The sequence below is a fragment of the Rhamphochromis sp. 'chilingali' genome (assembly GCF_963969265.1).
Source record: "Rhamphochromis sp. 'chilingali' genome assembly, chromosome: 19".
Lineage (NCBI taxonomy): Eukaryota > Metazoa > Chordata > Actinopteri > Cichliformes > Cichlidae > Rhamphochromis > Rhamphochromis sp. 'chilingali'.
This window is the reverse complement of record NC_137946.1, coordinates 2,501,385-2,522,556: the sequence shown is the minus strand read 5'-3', so window position 1 is coordinate 2,522,556 and position 21,172 is coordinate 2,501,385. Positions and strand designations below refer to the sequence as shown.

At 42.7% G+C, this 21,172-nt stretch overlaps 1 protein-coding gene across 1 annotated transcript; it reads left to right on the top strand.

The window, feature by feature from the left end:
• The first annotated feature begins 4,076 nt into the window (after window positions 1-4,076).
• wnt11 (wingless-type MMTV integration site family, member 11) lies at window positions 4,077-14,395 on the top strand. Its single transcript, XM_080867260.1, has 6 exons — window positions 4,077-4,326; window positions 5,917-6,112; window positions 8,283-8,527; window positions 10,374-10,651; window positions 10,745-11,037; window positions 13,377-14,395. The coding sequence occupies exons 2-6, from the start codon at window positions 6,030-6,032 to the stop codon at window positions 13,549-13,551; spliced, it is 1,074 nt and encodes a 357-aa protein (XP_080723386.1). The 5' UTR covers window positions 4,077-4,326; window positions 5,917-6,029; the 3' UTR covers window positions 13,552-14,395.
• The last annotated feature ends 6,777 nt before the right edge of the window (window positions 14,396-21,172 follow it).

The window sequence follows — 21,172 nt, the reverse complement described above, 5'->3', positions numbered from 1 at the left end:
ATCTAAAGGGGTATATTCATAAGAACCAGATGTATCTGCACAATTTATCTATTGTGCTGTTTGGAGGCCTGCAGCCAGGCTGGTGCCTGTCCTAGTGATTCTTCTATCGCTCTTGGGTTTTCTGTTTACCAGGAGGGGTGCGGGCGGAGAGACGGCGCGTCCCAAGCTGCTGAAGTCATCTCCCCACCCACAGGGTTCACTTCAATCCCCTCTGCCCTCAGCACCTTTTGCTGCTCTTCAGCAGCACCTCTGCAGACACACTGAGATGGCGTCACACACGCAGTGATTAAGGATCCGTGCGAGGCGGCGCTGCTGTCCTCGACACGGGGAAAAATGTCTCTTTTTCTAAAGGGGGAACTCAAGCCCCGAAAAACAGAATCCACATTTGTTCGTTTTCGAGCTCCGTTTTAATTGATGGCTCGAACTGGCCGAGCAGGGACGAGTCAGACTGTAGCGGTGATGTCAGGAGACAAATCCTGCAGCTGCTCTGTAGACGGTAAATAACAGAACAGACCCTGAGACGTTTTAATGGATTATAGACACACATTGTAATTCGCAGCTGTAGGTTGCGGCTCTGTGTTCAAGTATAGCTCGGATAACGTGAAGCGGGAGAGGATAAAAAAGGCATTTGTGATGAAATCGTTAATTGTCCTGATCTTCTCATTTCCATCTTTGGTGACAGTGTTTTGTGCTCACTGCAGAGAAAAAGAAGTATTTGAGCGTGTTTGCTCTTTTCCGTGCCACAACTGGACTCGTTTAGCTCTGATATTTATGATGTTCTGATGATATGGCAGGCCTGTAATGCGTTTGATTAGCTGCATTACTGGAATCCACTCCTCCTTTGGATGGTTAACCCATAATGTAGGCGAGTTTTATGCCCCAAGCTCAGGTCACCGCAATCATAGTGATGGTATTTATTTCGGGAATGATCGTGCGGTGGCTTCGCGAACACACAGCTCATCGTGGTTGAAGCGCAGTCCGAGCGCTCCTGGAGGACCACATGACATGTTTCAAAAAGTGCATCCCATCTGTCGCTTGATGAAAGGGCCCCGTCTTCAAAGCCCACTACAGACCAGGGTTGTAAACACATGGCAAACGAAAGATGTGGGCCCAGGTTTGTGCTGCGAGGCACAGACTTTACAAAGGTCGCCGTTTCTGAGGTGAGCCCCACTGTGAGCTCTGGCAGGCCTTCACAGCGGGGACACCACAGAGTGATGGGATTTTCACCTGACTGATGTGAAGCTGTCACGGTCTCTCGCCACGTCAGATTGGATGATTTTCACCCCTCCGAGGAGGCTTTGACATCCCGTTCTCGTTATTCGTCGACAGTCAGTCAGAGCAGAGCCCTGCGCTGTTCAGTGTTTGGTTGGTGATGAGAGGCAAAATGAAAACTAAACGATACGGTTCACTGTTTCCATTTGAACGTTCCCTTTCAAGTTTTTGGCTTTATTGCATTCATGATGGCTGTTAATCAGACTCCTGGTTTGAATTTGAATATGGAATGCTATCTGTTGTGAGAGCAATTACACTGGTGAACAGGCAGATGTGTATGTAGGGCCACCTCATCAGTTAAACCTTTATCGTTTTTATCACAGCGCTTTGCATATTTCTGTCATTTTAGCAAACAGACAAAATGGAAGGGACCAGATTTAAAAAATAAAAACATGACTGAGCTTTTTTATTTGTACTAAAATCAAAGAGATCTCATCTTATTTTACATCATCTTGAAACATTAAGAACGCGTGATTTAATTCTGCGCTTTATTTTAACATGAAACTTTTTTCTTTTGCACTGCGCCCTTGGTCGAAGGTTTAGTTTTGCAACTCAGCAGCAGCATGGGAATATTTTCCCCAGGCATAATAGCAGCTCTGCACCCATTCAGCCCCTGATCCTCCTGGGTGAAAGTCGAGTGTCCTTATTCCACTTCCCCCAGTGAGCCTCCTGACTCACGATATTGGCTCGATCCTCTTGAGATCCACGAGACAATGGCCCAGCGCTGTGAGACTCATTCTTCATCAGACATTAATACTTTATTGAGCCGGAGTCGGGCCACTCCGCGACAGAGCAAAAACAAGAAAGAAAAAACTCAAACATTTACACTGTGGTGAAAGTTTTGCAAAACAAAAACTGCGATGTGCAATTTGCACATACAATATTTCTCCGCGGCTGATAAATGACCCTTTCTATTTATGCACATTTTACATGTTTTGGTTTTTTGAAGTATTTCACTGTAATCTGAGGGGATTTATCTCATTTGCTGCTTGGCTCATTTGAAAATAAACTCCCAAGCTCAGGCTCAAACCACTGGGTTAAACAACAGTGCCATACAAATGCCGGTTTTGGGAACTGTAATTATAGAAGGTATTTCCATAGACACTGGTGCTCACCAGTGATCCCAGCATGTCTAAAGCTGATTACAGTGACAGTTAAAAAAAAGAGCGTGTAAGTGTAACCCTATCTGCGTAAAGCTGGTTTTCATCTAAGATGTAGATTATCTGTCATTCCTCTGCTGGTATATGACATGAGTTATTTCGCTATCATGAACTCCAGTGGCTCTCTTCTGTAGTCAGAAGAGTTGCTTGGAAGACAAGATGTGGAGATCAAGGGCCGGCGTGTTGATCTTAAACTCAGGAATGGAGAGCCTGTGTGTAAAATGTCTCTGTAGACGGGCCCGGTCCTGCTGGAAGCTCCACGACTCCCACACACACCCCGACGCCGTGCCCATTCACAGTTGACTGCCATGTAAAACACATCGAATCTCTCTTGGAACCGAGGATCGCATACCTTTGTCCCGTGAAAAAGATACATACATGCAACGCTATCGTATGCCTTGATCTGTTTGGCAAACAAATTTTTACAGAGAGCAGAGGCAGAGGGCTCGTTGTGGTCTGTAAATGCTCCAGAGGACAGCATGACAGCACCTGGCCTGCTGCTCCCTGCAGTGCACCAGGCCAGCCGTGCTTAGCTGCACCAGTTGCAAGGTCAAGGTCTGGACAACAGCTCAGTACTGGCTTCTTGTCTGGGCGTTGGAGGTGCAGGAGAGTCTCAGGGAAACTATACATTACTTTCCCACAGCTGGCTCGGCGACGTATCACTTTCAGTGTGGTTAAGATTTAAGGAAATCAGCCAGTGAGGGAAAGCTTGCTGTAACTTTAGGAGGCTTTTATTTGATTTTTTTTTCTCAAATAATATAAGCTGGAGCGCATTTCTGTCTGTGTGCATATGTGTGTGTGTGTGTGTGAGTACCACAATATCATGTCACACTGTATTATAGTATATATATTGTAACATTTTTATGGGATCCACTCTTAATAAATAAAAGCTGTCACTGTGAATTCAGAGCATCGTTTACCTTTCGCACTGGTTCCAATTTAAAAGTTTTAGTGAAGATTTATATTTCACGTCAGGGCGTGTCCACCGCTAGGACATTTCCTTTATTCCATTATTTCCAAGATTTAATACAAACACAAAAAAGAGAGAAGGACCAAACAGAGATATTCTCCTGCCATGCCCCTGTTGTATAGTTGGTGACTTGACTTTGATGCAAAGCATGAGACAAGTATAGAAAATAAAAGTGTCCACACACCAGTTTGACACAGTTTTTGAATTTCTTTCTATTTTTAACCACATTTAATATAATAAATAAGTCATAATAAAATACGTTATTACTTTAAAACATGAGAACAGAGCAGGATTGTGGCATGAGAATAAGAATCCACAAACAATCTGTTCATATGAAGTCTAATATTTGAGGTGAGAATATTTCCGCGGGTCTTGATGAGCAGCCACAGGCTGTGTTTAAAAAGCTTCAGGAATACCGGGATGTCGCGGGAGCATGACAAGCCTGAGACACTGTAAATGCTTTTAAAATAAGATCAGCGCGTGGACCATTCATCATCAGTGACACGCTGTAAGTCAGTCCAGCTCCCTGTTCCGGAGCACTTTCAGTCCAGCAACATTTCCCAGTAGCCCTGCATGCTCGGCTCTGGACTGCTTTCTTATGCTAATGCAGGTCTGACATCAGCAGTGAGATCAAAGTGGGGCAGGGGTACTTTAGAGCTGAGTCTGCCCTCATTCAGGCTCACTCACTCATTCTCCTCTAGCCCAACCTTGCTCTGTCCCGCTCGCACTCACTGACCGACACGGCTGTGGTACACACCATGCGTACCTGCCCGGAGCTATTCTGCCACCCCGTGCTGGATTTTACTAAAGCGTCTGGCTGACTGCGCCACGGACAGCTCTGTTGAAAGGATACTGAGACTGGGACTGGACTTTTCTCCGCTTCTGTTGATTTATTGAACGGGAAAGCCGAGATCGACGGCAAAGGTGAGCCCCAGTTTGGCTGCAGAAAAAGCCCCACGGGCTGTCTGAGAACTCAGTGCGTAAAAGTTTAGGATAGAAATAGAGGAAGGGAGTTTTTGCTGGGAAAAAACGGCAGGAGGAATTTTTACTAAAAATATATGAAGACTATTGAACCCTGTTACTTTGGTTTGCTGGCACAGATTAAAATTTAAATTTGGTGTTTAAAATATAAAAACGTCGATATCAGCGTGCGTCGTGAGATTTGACTAACAGCGTTACAGACTGATGATAAGATGACATTAGATTTAATTACATTAAAATATGATTGTTTTGCATTGAGTGTTAGTAGCCAAGCTTCAGAGGCCACAGTCGTTCGAGGGGGAAAAGAAGGACTAAATAATCCACGATGCGCCCTGGCTCGCTTAGCCTATCTCGGCGTGATGAGGGGCTCACGTCTGGTGTGTGTGTGTGTGTGTGTGTGTGTGTGTGTGTGTGTGTGTGTGTGTGTGTGTGTGTGTGTGTGTGTGTGTGTGTGTGTGTGTGAGAGTGAGAGAGAGAGAGAGAGAGAGAGAGAGTTAAAAAAAAAAAAAGGTTATCAGCCGTCATCTTTTAGAGAGAAACACGAGCTGCCCCTTAGACCGCTTTAACCAGCAGGGCCCGCAGAAGTAAATCTGGACAGAGGGAATTACGCATTTGACGCCAAACTGCAAACAAGGGCCGACGCTGTTCTGGAAACTTTTTTTATTCGATTTAAAAAAAAATCTTAGAGCATAAAGTAGGCGTTTGAAAGGTTATTAGTCACACCGCTAATTAATATGTGTAATTTTGAAGGGGCCAGTGAGCGGCGAGGAGCGGAACTGTGCCTTCACAGAGCGCCGTTTATCAGCCGTTTATTACCTGCAGCGATAACGCGCTCACTTTAAGCTGCCTTCAAAGAGCTTTCAAATCAGCGGGCAGATAAACGCCTGTGACGCGCTCCCTGTCCGCTGGCCCTCCATCTCTGCCTTGATCCTCGCTGGTGTTCTCCTAATGCCAGTCTAAATTGTTGAGATTTTTCCGCAATTTTTACAGCCGAAGAGAGCAAAAAAACTAAAAAATCTTAAATATAAAAATTAAAAATATTACTTTCTCCAGAGCGTTTAATTAAAGGTTCTCCTTCTGCCTCGAACCAAAAAAAATATCTCCCTAAACATCACATCAGGAATGATCCTGCGCTTTGTGGTTAGTATCAATGATTAACTGTCTTTTCCAGGTTTTTCCAAAATAACCAAAAGTAGGCAAGAAATAATTTTGACTTCTTTAGTTTCTAGTGTGTGTATCTGCATATTTAAGCTGAATGGATTTTCTCTGTCCTGTCCTTGAGTGCTTACATTGATGCCAAACTGTTTTCTTAAGAAGCGCAGGCTTACTCATTTCCATTTTGTCTGTCTTTGGTATTGTGCGTGTGTGAGACTGCTGTCAGAAAACTCATCTCATCCCTTTTTATGATCATTGCTTCAAAACTCAAACACGCAGTGTTTTCATCTCCCTCTTCACAAAAAGTCTGGAAATGCTTCAGCTTGGCGCATCACGGCAGCTCTAAGTCACTGATGTTTTCTTTGTGATTTATCACAGGGTTTAGAAGAAGGGGCATCGTGCCGTGAGCGCTGACCTTTGAGTCTGAGCCGAGAAGTTCATCGAGTCTTTTGTGTTTTGTGTCCTGCGTAAGCCGGAGCTACTGTCCAACCATGAGGGGCAGCTCTCATGTCCTGCCTCTTGGTGTGATCGCGGCTCTGATGCTGTCTCAGGTCTGCTCTGGCATCAAATGGCTGTAAGTATTCTGTCGTTTTGCCATTTTTACACAACGCTTTGCTTTCAAGGAGCGTCAAAACAGATGACATCATGAAGATACACCACACTGCTCTTTGCTGCATGTTTCATAGAGGGGAGGGCTCATGGCAGCTTTGAAATGGGCCCCAGCATTCCTGCACTGTTTCTGCTGGTGGTGGTGGCGGTGGTGGGGAGCTCTGTCCATGTGTGGTGATGAGTGCTCCAGCGTATGAAACCATGCCAGCAACTATTTTGTGTTATTGATTGTAATGTGGCCTAAGTAAGAAAAAAGAAGAAAAGATTGCATGAATATTTCAGTTTTAATTTACCATCCACAGTATTCAAAGGCAGAGAGCAGGAAATAAAATCGGGCTGGCGAGGCCTCATGGTGGCGCAGACAGTGATGTCACTGCTTTCTGCGTGTTGTCCAGTTTTTTCCTCAAATCATAAAAAACAGCTCGCTGCAGAAAGACGCAGTGCAAGCTGAAAGAAAGGACCATTGCAACTACTTTCTGGTACATGCAAACAATAACTTCCCAACGAACAAGTCCACAGACATCCAGGTTTTATTTATGTTCGTCAATCTTACGAACCCTGGAAGGTTTTCTTCACCGTTTTCATGTCGCTTTGTGTGTTAACATTTTCCGTCTTTTTTTGGTGTTTGTCTTGTTTCTCTGACCTTCTGGGAAAAGTCTGCATTTAGCTGTAGCAAAAATATCTGTGACTTCCTATCAGAATGAAAAGTTGCAATGCTCATAGTGGGAGCGCTTGAGCAGATGTGCCAACGAGCGGTGGGATGGCACGCACCAAGTCCCAGTGAGAAGTCTTACAGTCTTCATAAGGACGGAGGTGCAATGCCAAACGGATGCGGCTGTAAACACCTGTGGGTGCCAAAAACTGATTTCCAATGTTTCTGTGTCATTTTTTTCTGTGTAATATCTTTATGTTGGTAAATAGACTTGGTGAACAGGGTTTACAAAGGGGGCTTATATATAGAATTAAAACATTATCTGTGTTTCAAGTATCTTTATAACTCTGTGTTATTGTACTCACATTATAACCAATCCGGTCCTTTATCCCCACTTAAAATATTTTTACTGAACTATTGTAATATTTCCTCTTGGCCAACTTACTCTTACAAAAGACATTTTTAATGTTAATGAGATTTTTTTTAACTGCATAAATAAAGGTTATATAAAAGTCGCTGCCAAAAACTGATAGCAGCTTCTACCTTGTTACACGAATGTTGTTTGTGGCTCAAGATAACTTTATATCATCCATGAGGGATGCATTTGACATATGTTTCACATATTATAGCCCAACAAGTTACTTATAGCAGTTTAAATACGAGCAATCAGTTTTTGGCAAATACCGGAAATCAGTTTTTGGCAGACGATCACTTTTTGGCACAACACCAGGTTACTGCGAGCCCAGTGGAGTCACAGCTTTTCATGGGGCACAGAGCGGCGGCTCCTCGGCCTCCTAATGCAAAACAGGCCATGGTGCAGGCTGCCCTGCTCGGTTCTCACAAACCAATCAGCAGTGTGCAAAGGGACAGATCCCACAGATCTAACCTGCTCCACCTGTGCTTCCTCTGTCACATTCATTCCCAGTAAATTGTTCAAATCAAATATGTGCTCCCTTTGATAGTGATTTATGTCAAACCGAGGCCACAGAGGGCAATGCTTCCTGCAGAAACACTCAGACGATAAGGGGATCTACAATTTTCTATCTGGCTTCTAGATTTTTTGGCATATCCTCGAGGCCTCTCGTGCACTTTAACCAAAGACCAAGAACGTGTCACGTGTATTTTATGAATCTGCAGCTGACTTTCCTCTGGAATTCTCACCGTGATAAGATGGTTTTCTGCTGCAACGCATGCCAAAAACGTTTCCCTGCCCGGAGCGTTATCTGCTGCAGTTTTCCAATTGTTTGTTAACAGCCAACGTGTCTCACTGTGGGCTTGAATTGTGCCTGCGCATGGAATTCAAATTGCTTACACACCATTCCAAATAAAACTCACGGCGTGCCTGCATTTCCACAAACGCGATAATTTAACAAGTCATAAAACAAGCCTTTGTTGCCGTCACCATGGCAATGAAAAGAATAAGTACTAAATAATGTATGCTGACACAAAAGCTTTTGTTTCTGCTTCTTTCCACTCCACGCAGAGCGCTGTCTCATACTCCCGCATCATTACACATCAACCAGACCCAGCACTGTAAGCAACTGCCCGGCATGGTGTCCTCCCAAGCTCAGCTGTGTCGCAGCAACCTGGAACTCATGCAGACCATCATCCAAGCTGCTCGAGAAGTCAAGAAGACGTGTCAGAAGACTTTCGCCGACATGCGCTGGAACTGCTCCTCCATTGACATACCCATCGATGCCCCGAAGTACCGACCAGACCTCGACCGAGGTACGCTTTATAAACCGAACAGAAGAACGGGGCAGAAGGGGCTGTTGCCTTTAAAAACATGCTCCTCGTGTTTTATGCCCACGATTCTATATAGTTTGATACAGAGAGCCAAATCACAACAACAGTTGCCTCAAGCTGCTCTATATTATAAGGTAAAGACCCCACGATAATACAGAGAAACCCCAACAATCAGGCCGTGCCGTATGAACAAGCACTTGGCGACAGTGGGAAGGAAAAACTCCCTTTTTAACAGGAGGAAGCGTCCGGGCTCGGGGGAGGTATACACATGTCTGCTGCATATGTGGTTCCTGTCTAAAAATAACCCCTGACACAGATTTTGGCCTTTTGTAAACAATTTTTAGTTTAAAGACTTTCTTTTCCTGCCAGCATGTGTTCCTGCAGAGCTGTACGTTCAGCGATATATAAATTATGTCACTATTTCTGAAATCTCCTAAAAAGAAATTCATGCTGCACTATTGCTTACAGTGTGACAGTTTTATTTTGCTAAAAGTATTTTTGAACCAGCAACAGGTGTGGATGGGATTGGATGGGGCGAGAGGGGTAGCCATGGCTGCCATTTGCCAAATGAACAGGAAATGGCTCATCTCTGTCTTTGATCTAACAGCCCACGCTCATACGTGATTTCTTCCCCTTATTTGCAATTGCCCCCCATCCTATAGCATGTGTGCTTCCCATGTGCGCACATCACCACCAATTACATCAGCGCTCACTCTGTGTTAGAGCATGACCACCGATGTTTGAGACAGAGAGAGATAGAGAGCTTGAACACAGACTGTAGAGAAGGTGGCCATGCAGAAGAAACCTGATGAGTCTTTTTCTTTTGTCTTGTTTAAAAGAATCATTTTACATATATAATCTTGCAACGATTATACGGAAAATTTGAGCGTTATATGTCTGTGTAAATAGACTTTAAGGTACTTTTTCTTGTGAGGTCCCACATAATGAGAGAAGACTCCACATTTTCATTGGCTATGTGCAAAAGAAAATCACAAGTCACCACAAAGTCAGAATGTATGCAGATTTCTGCATAAATGCGATGGCCACTACCACAGAGAAAATTAAATCCAGCTACAACAAAAACTACTGAGATGAGGGGAAGTGGGTGGAAGGCGATTCTCTGGTTTTATTTATTACTTTTTTCAGTTATTTTGAATTTCACAGGAGGATAGCACGACACAGTACATGTGAAGCTCACATTATCACGAAGATATATCGAAATTTCAGACTCACCCTTAGAGTTGGTGATACATTGCTCTAAATAAGTATACTCTGCGCTCCACATTTAGTTTGTTGGGATATGGTGAGGAAGGAGCAGCTATCTCGGAGTTATTTACAAGAGATGGCAAAAATAGGACAAGAAGAAAACGGCAAAACACAGAGAGAAAAGTTAACAAGCAGTAAAGGCTTATAAACTCGTGGGAATCCCCCCAGCAGCCTGAGCTTTATAGCAGAATAACAAAATAATGGGTCAGGGTCACCTGACCCAGTATGTCCTATTAGCTTTACTAAAAGGAAAGCCTGAAGCACAGGCCTAAAACCTCGTGGTTACTTCTTTGATTATAGTATCGCTAAGTTTTATTACTTTCATTTTTCTTGTTTGTAAACTCTTGGAGAAGAAGAAGCTGTCCGATGACATCGCACTAGTCTTTAGCCTGGTGACGATGATAGGGAGTGTAATCACTGGTTTCATACTAACAAGGGTTACTGATTTCCAAACACTTGATTTGAGAGCAAAAGTTGTCTTTTGAACTGCTTTGAATGTCAGCGCTGCTATTTTACGTGGCATATTTTGCCTTTTCACCTTTGCTGTTTCTGTTTCCATCAGGAACAAGGGAGGCTGCGTTCGTCTACGCCCTGTCTGCGGCTACCATCAGCCACACCATAGCGCGGGCGTGCACCACTGGAGATCTGCGGCTTTGCTCGTGTGGTCCCGTCCCGGCTGAGATTCCAGAGCCCGGCTATCGCTGGGGCGGCTGTGGTGACAACCTGCACTACGGTTTGATTATGGGCTCCAAATTCTCTGATGCTCCCATGAAGATGAAGCGCTCAAGCTCTCACGCCAACAAACTGATGCACCTACACAACAGTGAAGTTGGCAGACAGGTACAGAGTAGAAGAGTGAAAAAAATGCAGACTCGTTTCCATATTTGCCTGTCCCGTATGTCGTGGTTTAACTCCCTCCATCTTCATGTCTAGGTACTGAGAGAGTCAGTAGTGATGAAGTGTAAGTGCCACGGTGTGTCTGGATCCTGCTCTATAAGGACCTGCTGGAAAGGACTGCAAGACCTTAGGGATATCGCCATGGACCTTAAGACCAAGTACCTGTCTGCCACCAAAGTGGTTCACCGGCCCATGGGGACACGTAAGCAGCTGGTGCCCAAAGACATTGACATCAGGCCGGTGAGGGACAATGAGCTCGTCTACCTGCAGAGCTCTCCGGACTTCTGCTCCAGGAATGAAAAACAGGGCTCTGTTGGAACGCAGGGCAGGTAAGACAGCCACGATGCACCAGTTTGTGCGTATGTGTGTGTGTGTGTGTGGGGGGGGTTATTATAGCTCTCTGAGCATGAGTCAAATGAACACCACAGCTATGTAGCTGACAAAGAGGAAATGATCAGCTCTGAATGTCCGCTCATCCAGGATGTTGACTCAAGTGCTGTCCTGCTTGGTGGCAGTGTTTGATTTACAGGCTGGCTGATAACAAGTGCCTGCCCCTGAGAGAGCCTCGTCTGTGGTGTGTCTGAGCATGTGCCACTGAAAGGCCCACTGTGACTGGAGTCCTTGTCCCGCTATCTGAAATGAATACGAATGTGGTTATTCTTAGGGCCGAGGGCACTATAGCTGATATTGATTTGAGAGGGCCACACAAACAGGGAAATCTTTCATTGCGCCACACAGATAAAGATTTACTTTGACTGCTCACCTTCAGTATTTGACAGGGAGGGTGCTCCTTTGTTAGAAGTTAAAGGGAGAGGTTGGGCTAAGAGATGCCAGAATAATAAGACACACATAAGTTTATTTAATTTCTCTAGTGTATGTTGCTGGAGACCGTTCAGGTCCATTATTTCTTTGTGAATTACAGTACAGGAGGATAAAGTTCCTGCTGTAAAGACCTGATCTTACACAGATTCACTTCAAGTCCTTTCAGAAGTGTCGTTTAAGCTAAACTGATAAAAGAACAATGACCATTGAATGCTTATAAAAACCTCTCAAAAAGACTTTTTTTGTTTTAAGGTTTTAAAATGTTTGTTGTTGCACAATTCCCCAGCAGATTTCAGGGTTTCAGGAGTGCCATGCCTCTCTTTTATGGTATGTGAGACGAGATGCGCACTGGTTTACAGGAACACATGTAGTTTTGTGGACTGGAATACTTCCATTATACCAGAATACAATCCTGGCTGTATGAGCTATGGAGGATATAAATATATAAATAAGACCACCAGACATGTGTGCACATATAGCATGTGACTAGCAAATCATGCGTCCTTCAGCCTGATGTCACTGTACAGATAAACATGGACATGCTTCATGTCAAGGACACTCACTGTGCTTGCTGCATCCTTTTGGCAGGCTGATAACTGCAGCAGCCTCACAGTCTGCAGCATTAGCGCTCCTGCAAAGTCACCAGACAGCTGTTTTGCTGTTGTTATTAATTTAAGTGTTGATCTGATGCTAACTGTTAAGTGTTCCTGTGTGCCTATTAATCATTTCTGTTAGTATGTAGGCAGATTTTTCCTGCTTCCCGGCTTCATAGTCGAGGAGCTGTTTTGTTCTTTATCGTTTTAGCTGCTTGACTTTAAGCGTTTTTGTGCTTGAGTCCTCATGGCTGCTCTGTGGTCAGGTATATATAATGAAAGAGCATTTAAAGGCACTTTTCTAGTCTTTGTGACCCTCAACATGATTTGCACTACAAGCCACATTTACTTGCATTCTTTATTTTATAGACTTTACTTACATCTAGGGCCAATTTCGAGTCACCTGACATGCATGTCTTTGGACTAAAGCAGCAGCAACGGTTTGCCAGTTTTTCTCTGAGACAATCTGGGACAGGCAAAGTTAATGTGAGCCGCACTCTGTAAAATAATGGATAAAGCGTGATCACCGGTGCAAAAGAGTCACGTCCCCAGAAAGAGGCTGGGCTTTTGTCTCAAATGACTTTAAACCAGCAGATGTGAAACCACAGAAGATACTTCTGACAAAACATAACTGTCCGGGGTGGCAGCTCCCACCGATGTCATAAACCTGTCTTGCATTCTCAATGACTCTTGTCCCTCTTCCTCCCCTTCTTTCACTCGCAGCGCAGCAGCCATTAGCTCGGTAGCTCTCTCACCCTGCTGGTCATTAACACTTTGCCATCATAAAACAAAGCAATAATGTGAAGAGGGCCAGATAAAGAGAGGGAGGGCAGGCCTGTGTACTCGGTGTGATTTATGGCGGGGCTATTCTCTGCTCATTCTAAAAGATGCCCCGGGCTTCTAAACGAGAGGCTCCAGAGCATCCACCGGCCAAAGACAAGGAAACAAAAAGAAAAAATGGAAGAAAAAAATGTTTGGGAGAAGGAGAGCGCAAAGGTTAAAGCGCAGAGTTCGGTCAAACCATTTTAAAGGACTATTGTTGACTCTCGACAGGCTGCGAGATTGTGCAAAACGTTTTAGAATGGAGCTGTTAGCTTAATTGTCTCGGGCAGGAACTGGAAATATTTTAGCTTTCACGGCTGATTGCTCGCTCCAAAATGCGCCTCCTTTGTCCTTGCCTCGGCTACAGAAATCAGCTATTGCAACGGAAAATTAAAGTCACAGTCTAACTGCATGTTTTTCATGTCTGTCAGGCAGTGCAACAAAACCTCGTCAGGCAGTGACAGCTGTGACCTGATGTGCTGCGGCCGTGGCTACAACGCGTACACAGAGAAGCTGGTGGAGCGTTGCCACTGCAAGTATCACTGGTGCTGCTACGTAACCTGCAAGATGTGCGAGCGCAACGTGGAGAGATACGTCTGCAAATGAGTCCACCAACCTGCCGGCCCGACCAGCAGCCAGCCGGCCGAGGCTTCCGATTAACCAAAGCACTAAAAATACAGAGAAGGCTTACTTCTGTCTTAAGCTTTAGCACGCGTCTCTCAGTGAGAAGCGGTCCCTTCTTGTGTCAGTGTCATTTTTGTTTCCCACCAAAATCCCCGAACTACCAACTGGGCTTCTGAGCTTTTGCGCTTCACAAACCTGGAGTGTGGAGACAGTGCCAGTCAGTTCATGCGAAGACCGCCGTCCTCCTGGGTAATTTCTTTCTCTTATTAATGATTATAAATCCCCCAAACAGGGCTACTGGGTCCAAGTCTATTTCATTCTATCTCTAATAAAAAGAAACAATATTGGATTCGATGCTGGAGGAGAGAACGTCGCCTTCTCTCCCGACTAGACAAAGGCTTACGTTTGGCTTTAATCCACAGAAATCGAAGGGTTCCCGTGGATCCATCCTTTTTTTAGGTACTTTTCCAACTTTTTTCCTCTTCAGCAATGGACTATAGAGGAAGAAAAGCAACATAAAGGGAACTTGAGCATTTTTCATTCACGGAACATATCTGCAGTTGATGTTTTGGACTCACGGCATGTATCCCGTGTGGATCGTGACATGGATGCATCCCTGTGGATTGAGAGGACTTTCTGAAATGGTGCATTATCTCATTTTTGTCTGACATGCAGGCAATTCCAAATATATTCTATTTTTCAGAGCATATGAGCTGAACTCATGGATTTTTGTAAACCACTTTTGTGTGGATGTACATACTGTTATTTTGTATACTGAAATAAAGAAAGAAGTATTTATAAAATAATTAAATGATCTTCACTATCATCTTTACTTGGATACTGTATTTGTTTTTTCAAGACTCATTAGATAGAGTAATTAGTTTTACGCTGAGCAAATTTAGGTGTAGCTCACTTCAACTCCAAAAGGTCATAAAATGCCAGTTAACCACAAATCATATTGTGCAGTGATTGTAAATCAGCTCAGCTCAGTCAGTAATGAGTTGCAGAGTTCAACAGCCTATTGGGATCCCTCTCTGAATTACCCAAACCCTGGGAAACTGTTTGTTTGGACATTCCACCTCCTCACAAAGGCCATTGCAAAAGGATTTTTGTCACTCCTACCACAGCTTCAGCAGTCAAACACTCATCTGTCTGAGGCCCAGACCTCCAATGCGCAAACATGGCGTCTTTAAAAAAAGACTAATCTAATTCAGTTTGAACATATAGGCAGCCTGCCGCCCTGTTAGAGGGAACAGACTCAGTGCTGTGCAGGGACATTACCCTCTGACCAGCCTTGTGTTGGATAAAGCGGTTCTCATGATTTTACACTGACAGAAATAGCCGTGGACGACGTCGAGTCCACGCTGGGCGCTCACATGATATGTTGCAGCGCCGAGCAGCGCGCTCACTCAAGCTGTAACACTACTTGACCCTAGCCTGTGGATACACAGAGAAACTGCCAAAACAGCCCTGCATACTCTGGAAAAGTGAGGCTGAAGGGAATGTTATCAGCAGTCATTTAGTGGTTCTTTTATGACGCTGTCCTCCTTTCAGAGCTGTCCTCTTAATTTAGCTTCATTCTTGGCAGGTTAAGAAGAGTTGATTAGCCACTTCTATTTCAGGTAATGAGGAGAAATGTGACTCTGGATCGAAAGCCAAGAGCCCTGAAGACACAAACCTCTTTAGTGTTTCAGCAGAGAACCAAAGATGACGCATGTTGACAGTGTGACTCAGGGTAGTGACTGAACAACAAACTCCTAAGAAGTCTCACACATACAAACATTTGATCAGAGGTTGCTGTTCTGCAGGAACAGTCTAAAGTCGGTGACCGGCGGTGGTACTGCAAACTTTTGGTTGGGGGCAGGGAAGATGCGCTATGCTCAGGTGAGCGGGGGTCTGCTCTATCTGCACACAACAGCCCCGAGGACCCTTCAGTCAATGGCATTCCTCAGCCTGGCATTTAGAGAGAATAGGTTGCGAGCCCACCCACCGCCATCTGTCACCGAGTTCAACGCTGCAGAAATGTGAAGCCTCACCTGCCGAGTGAAGCTTCCACAGAGGACGAGACATTCCTGCAGAGGATGCAACCCGAGTATTTGAATGCATTTAAAAAAAGGTCATGTTTAACAGTTTTGTAAAAGTGACTTTAATGTTTATGTGAAGTTGAGAAATTCTCCTAAAACACATAGTTATGAAATACTGACGTAAGAGTATGTGCACCACACGTCTAAAGATTAGATAGGCCTTTACTCTCACCTGCTTTAGTGTGCAAAGGCTGGAGCTAGCAGCCAACTGACCCCGTGAACAACTATTGTTATCGTTAAGCCGTGCAACTATTCGGCTGACCTTTCGCTAACCCTATGGAAGTATCTCACTTAGACACATGCTAAAAAATTTCATGTTGCCTCAGTGTGTCGCGGCAATTGTGAGCCCGTGGTTATCAGTTATTATTCAGTTGTTTCATCCGTTTGCATAAAGATGTGGCGGAGCAGAAGAGTGAGCGTGTGAGTAAACTGGACGTGAATGGGCTGCTTGTTCTGGCCCACCTTCATCCGGCCCGTTAAGCACTTTTGTGTCCGAAACGATGCCAAAGATAAAACGGAACTAATCGCTGCTGCAGTTTATGTTTCTTTTCTTTTCTTTCTTTCTGTTGTTGTCAGAGTATCTAAGTATCTCTCCACGGTTGGTCTGACCTCTCGCTCTGTGGGAATTGCCTGGTAATAGAGAAGGAAAAGGGGACTCTAACAGAGAGCAGTGGAAATATCAGGGGTTAATGTCAGTCCGGACAATATAATGCCAATTGGCTTTTGTGCAGCCTGCAGTCCAGATAACTAGCTGTGAATGGGGGGGAACAAAGAATTTGGCTGGAGTGGTAAAGGCTTTGAGATGTACTGACCCGTACTGTAAATGGACTTTTGAGGACCCCACCCCCACCCTCAGCCTCCAGCCTTTAAAAGGAACCCAGCAGTTTGTGCTGTTAAAGGCCATTTGTGTGTGTGTGTGTGTGTGTGTGTGTGTGTGTGTGTGTGTGTGTGTGTGTGTGTGTGTGTGTGTGTGTGTGTGTGTGTGTCCGTGTCCTCAGGCATGTTGCTGGGAGATAGCAGATCATGCAAAGCAAGCGCCTTTCTAGATAACAACAACCCAGTTACTCCCATATGGAAAAGATTGTATTGTATTGTATTGTATTGTATCTTTATTTGTTTCAGACATATAAAACAAAAAACAATATATACACACTACATATATTTTCATTTACAGATACGAATATATATGTAGATATACACACACACACGTATGTGTTCAGATAAACAAAAAATATATAATGAAATAAAACAAAATCGTCTGACATAATGTAACAATGTTTGGTCTGAAAAGGAGTAGGAAGAAGTATGAACATACTTATTAATTCCTACCCCTGCTCAACATCTTATTGATCCCACATAATTCACCTAATTCCCATCATCACATACTCCACACGATACACGAGGAGAACCTATATAAACTTGGCTACCGTGACTGATATAATTTGGATATAATTTGATATTTTTATACATACAATGGGTGATCATCTTTATCGGTATCATATTCTTCCAAAATCAGTTTTCGAAGTTTTTTCATGAACTTACTAATTCCTGAGCATTGCTGTAGATCTATAGTAAAACTATTCCACAGTTTTACCCCATAAATAGTGACACAAAAGGTTTTAACCTTTGACCGTGCTTTAAGAATCCTTAGATTCAATTTCCCCCTCAATTCATAGTCTCCTTCTCTGTCATAGAACATCCTCTGTATATTTCCTGGTAACGTATTGTATCTGGCCTTGTACATAATTTTTGCAGTTTTATATTTTATAAGATCCATAAACTTCAGTATTTTTAATTTCAAAAACATGATGTTAGTATGGTCTCTAAATCCTGCTTTATTAATCATCCTGATTGCTTTTTTTTGAATTTTACATATTGGTTGAAGTGCAGTTTTATATGTGTTTCCCCAAATTTCCACACAGTATTCCAAATATGGCAATATAAGTGAACAATAAAGTACCCGGAGTGATTTGGAAGGCAAAAAATATTTAACTTTACTTAGTACGGAGATGCTTCTTGACAGTTTGGCTTGTATATGCTTTATGTGAGGTTTCCAGCAGATTTTGTTATCTATTATCACACCCAGAAATTTTGTATCCGAAACTTGCTCTATTTCAACATTGTTTACTAATAATTTTGCTCCTGCATCTTTTTTACAATTTCCGAATAACATAAATGTAGTTTTTTCCAAATTTAATGATAGCTTATTTCTATCAAACCATGTTTTCAGTTTAATCATTTCTTGTGTGACAATTTCCAAAAGCTGATGTAAATTCTCTCCAGCACAAAAAATATTTGTATCATCTGCAAATAGAATAAACTGTAGTATATCTGATGTTCTGCATATATCATTGATATAGAGGATAAACAGCTTTGGTCCCAATACTGACCCCTGCGGAACTCCACAAACAATGTCCATACACTCTGATTGATATTCCCCAATTTTCACAAATTGCTGCCTGTCTCTCAAATAACTCTTTACCCATTCTAACACCACTCCTCTAATGCCGTAGTACTCCAGTTTATCAAGTAATATGTCATGATTAATTGTGTCAAAAGCTTTTTTTAGGTCAATGAATACACTAACTATACATTGTCTTTTATCTATATTGTTGGTGATATTTTCGATCAGTTCCATTAATGCCAATGATGTTGATCTATTTGATCTGAAACCATACTGACTATCCGTTATTATTTTGTGTTTATCTATAAATTTGTCAAGTCTATTACTAAAGACTTTTTCCAGTATTTTTGAAAATTGAGAAAGTAGAGAGACAGGCCTATAATTTGTGAATTGGTGTCTGTCACCATTTTTAAACAGTGGTGTTACTTTAGCTGTTTTCATTTGTTTTGGGAATGCACCAGTTTGTAAGGACAAATTGCAAATGTGTGTTAAGGGTTTGGAAATGCCCTCTATCACTCTCTTAACGATTTCCATATCAATGTCGTCAGAGTCTGTAGAGTTTTTTGTTTGTGATTTCCCAACAATATCAATGATTTCCATTTCTTCCACCACCGTTAAGAACATTGAATGAGGATTGCGGTCAATGAGTCTAGTTTCTTTCTCTACAGAATCTGTTATATCAGGAATTGTTTCAGCCAAGTCTGGCCCAACACTTACAAAGAATTTATTGAACTCATTTACCACATCTCTCATATTAGTAATATTTCTATCATTATTTGCGAAATAAGATATATATAAATCCTATAAAGTTTGTATCTGTCTTGTGTGAAACTTGTATGAAAAACATACAAGAGTGAAAACAGATATAAGATCCCTTGAAAAATTATATAATGAAACTTGTATGTTTTGGATACTTCCTAAAACAATATATGAAAGTAATGAGAAAGTGGCCACTTTCATGAGTAAATCATATTAAGCCTTACATGATTCACTATATGAAGTAGGCCACATCTGATGCAAGTCTGTTATAAGTCTTTTCTATTTCTTTTCCATATGAGTAGCTGAGAAACAGACAGTGACAGCGGCAGGAGGTCACAGAAGAACATTACGTGAATGCAAGTGAAGATTTTGGATTCCACTGCAGAAATAATACTAATAATAAAAAATATAATATGTTTTTATTCCTGTATTATTGAGCTGTTTAAAGGTCATTTAAAGGTCTGTTTATAGGCTTTTTAAAGGTTCATGTGCTAATTGGCTTAGGTTTTCTTTTCTGTGTATATTAGTGTGGATATTATAGGTTATTATTGGTAGAAAAAACAACCCCTTCCCTTTGAGTTTTAGAAAAAAAAAGTGTTTAAGCGTCATCTGAGCAGCAAAACGGGGCCCAAGATAAAAACTGCTTTTCCGAGTATCCTGGCCAACATATGTGTTTAATCAAAACACACATATATACCATGAAATAGTATATAAGAAACGTAGAGCGAACAAAATAAATAAAATCAGTTATTTATTTTCATTTATTTTGGTTCATCTCCTAGTTTAACTAGGAGACGTTTTATTCGTGTTTTATTTGTGTAACTTTATAATATCAGTTCTCTCTTGTAACTTTATTTCTTTTAACTCTTTGGATTTATTCAGAAAGAAGCCGGGCTCCAGCGCATATTATTTTCCTGTTATGAATCACAGTGCATCACACTGAGCCTATGATTTAACACACAAAGATAGTAAACGAGTAATCTCCAAGAGCCTGGCACATTATGTCAAAGAACTTTTACTTTGCTATAAAGTAAAAAACCGTCTGTAAGAGTAGAACCACACTACCAAAGCTAAACGGCATGTTGTTCATTTAACTACAAATTTCCTGTAATATTCAGACTAAACAGGATTTTAAAACCCTGAAACAGATAAACTATAAACTTTCATAATCTCAACATAAAGATAATGAATCAGCTCTGATCTGGATGGCAGAGCTTCAGTAAAAGCTACCAGAGACAGGACAGACGATGGGAGCCGTGGAGAGGGAACGAGCGAGAGTGAATTAATATGAATAAAAGAAACAGCCGGCTAAGTATGCTGGGAAAAGTAAACACTGGTCCGTGTAATCACGGTAAATCTGTCTGGGGGGCCAACGGAGCAGGCTGTGCCCTCGGTCGAGGAGTCAACAAACCCCGAGAAAGAAACAGCTAACATTACTGAGAGGGGTTAAAGAGGAGAGCGTTGCAGCTTTATTCACATGAAGATCAGTGAAACACCGCCGTGTTTACCCAGTGTCTGGCTGAGTTAAACTATGTAAACTCTCGGCATATGATTCATGGAAAGAATTCAGGATCACAAATGTAAAGACGACTTTAATGGCACTTTCTGAGGTGTGCTTTGCACGATAAGTGTGTGCCCTGTGAGGCCGGCTGTATGTGGACAGTATGGTTGAGGATATTTTAGCCAGCGGCCGACATAAAACCTCCCACCGTTTGAGGCCAGATTGAAAGAACTAATGAAAGACATTCACCTAGCCAGCAGTGCCGAGATCAGCTGCCTGGCACACACACACACACACACACGCACACACACACACACACACACACACACACACACACACACACACACACCAGCCGCAGATAAGTTATCAGGCCGATCGCCTGTGCGAGGCGTTTCATCACCCTGCATGAAGGATTCGTCTGTATCCTAATTTAACGGGCAGCTGTCACACCGAGTTGAATGATGTCATATAAGCGCATCAAAGGAAACTTGTTATATGTAGAACAGAGAGGGAGTGGATATAATAGAAAACATGGGGACAAAGGTGAGGTTATGCAAGAGATTTGGATTCTTTTTCATCAGTCGGTTTATGCAAAGGAAGCGAGGAGGACAATTATATTTTCTCTGTTTTCGGATGTGTTTGCCAGATGTCCAGACTTGGTTTTTTATGGCTCAGTTTTCATATTTCTGACAGACAGGACAGAGACTTTATGACAGAAAAATTCAAAACAAAACGGACTGGCAACCTGTCCCGGGTGTACCCCGCCTCCTCACCTCCTACTGCAACGCTAGTTTGATAAGCGGTTTTAAAAAAACGAAAAAAGTGGATGGATTCAAAACATTTGGGATAAACTAA

Bases quoted from the DNA above. Each gene is read 5' to 3' on its own strand.
- wnt11 (XM_080867260.1), top strand. From the start codon at position 6,030: ATGAGGGGCAGCTCTCATGTCCTGCCTCTTGGTGTGATCGCGGCTCTG. The intron at 6,113-8,282 runs GTAAGTATTCTG...CACTCCACGCAG, and splicing joins TGCTCTGGCATCAAATGGCT to AGCGCTGTCTCATACTCCCG. The intron at 11,038-13,376 runs GTAAGACAGCCA...CATGTCTGTCAG, and splicing joins TCTGTTGGAACGCAGGGCAG to GCAGTGCAACAAAACCTCGT.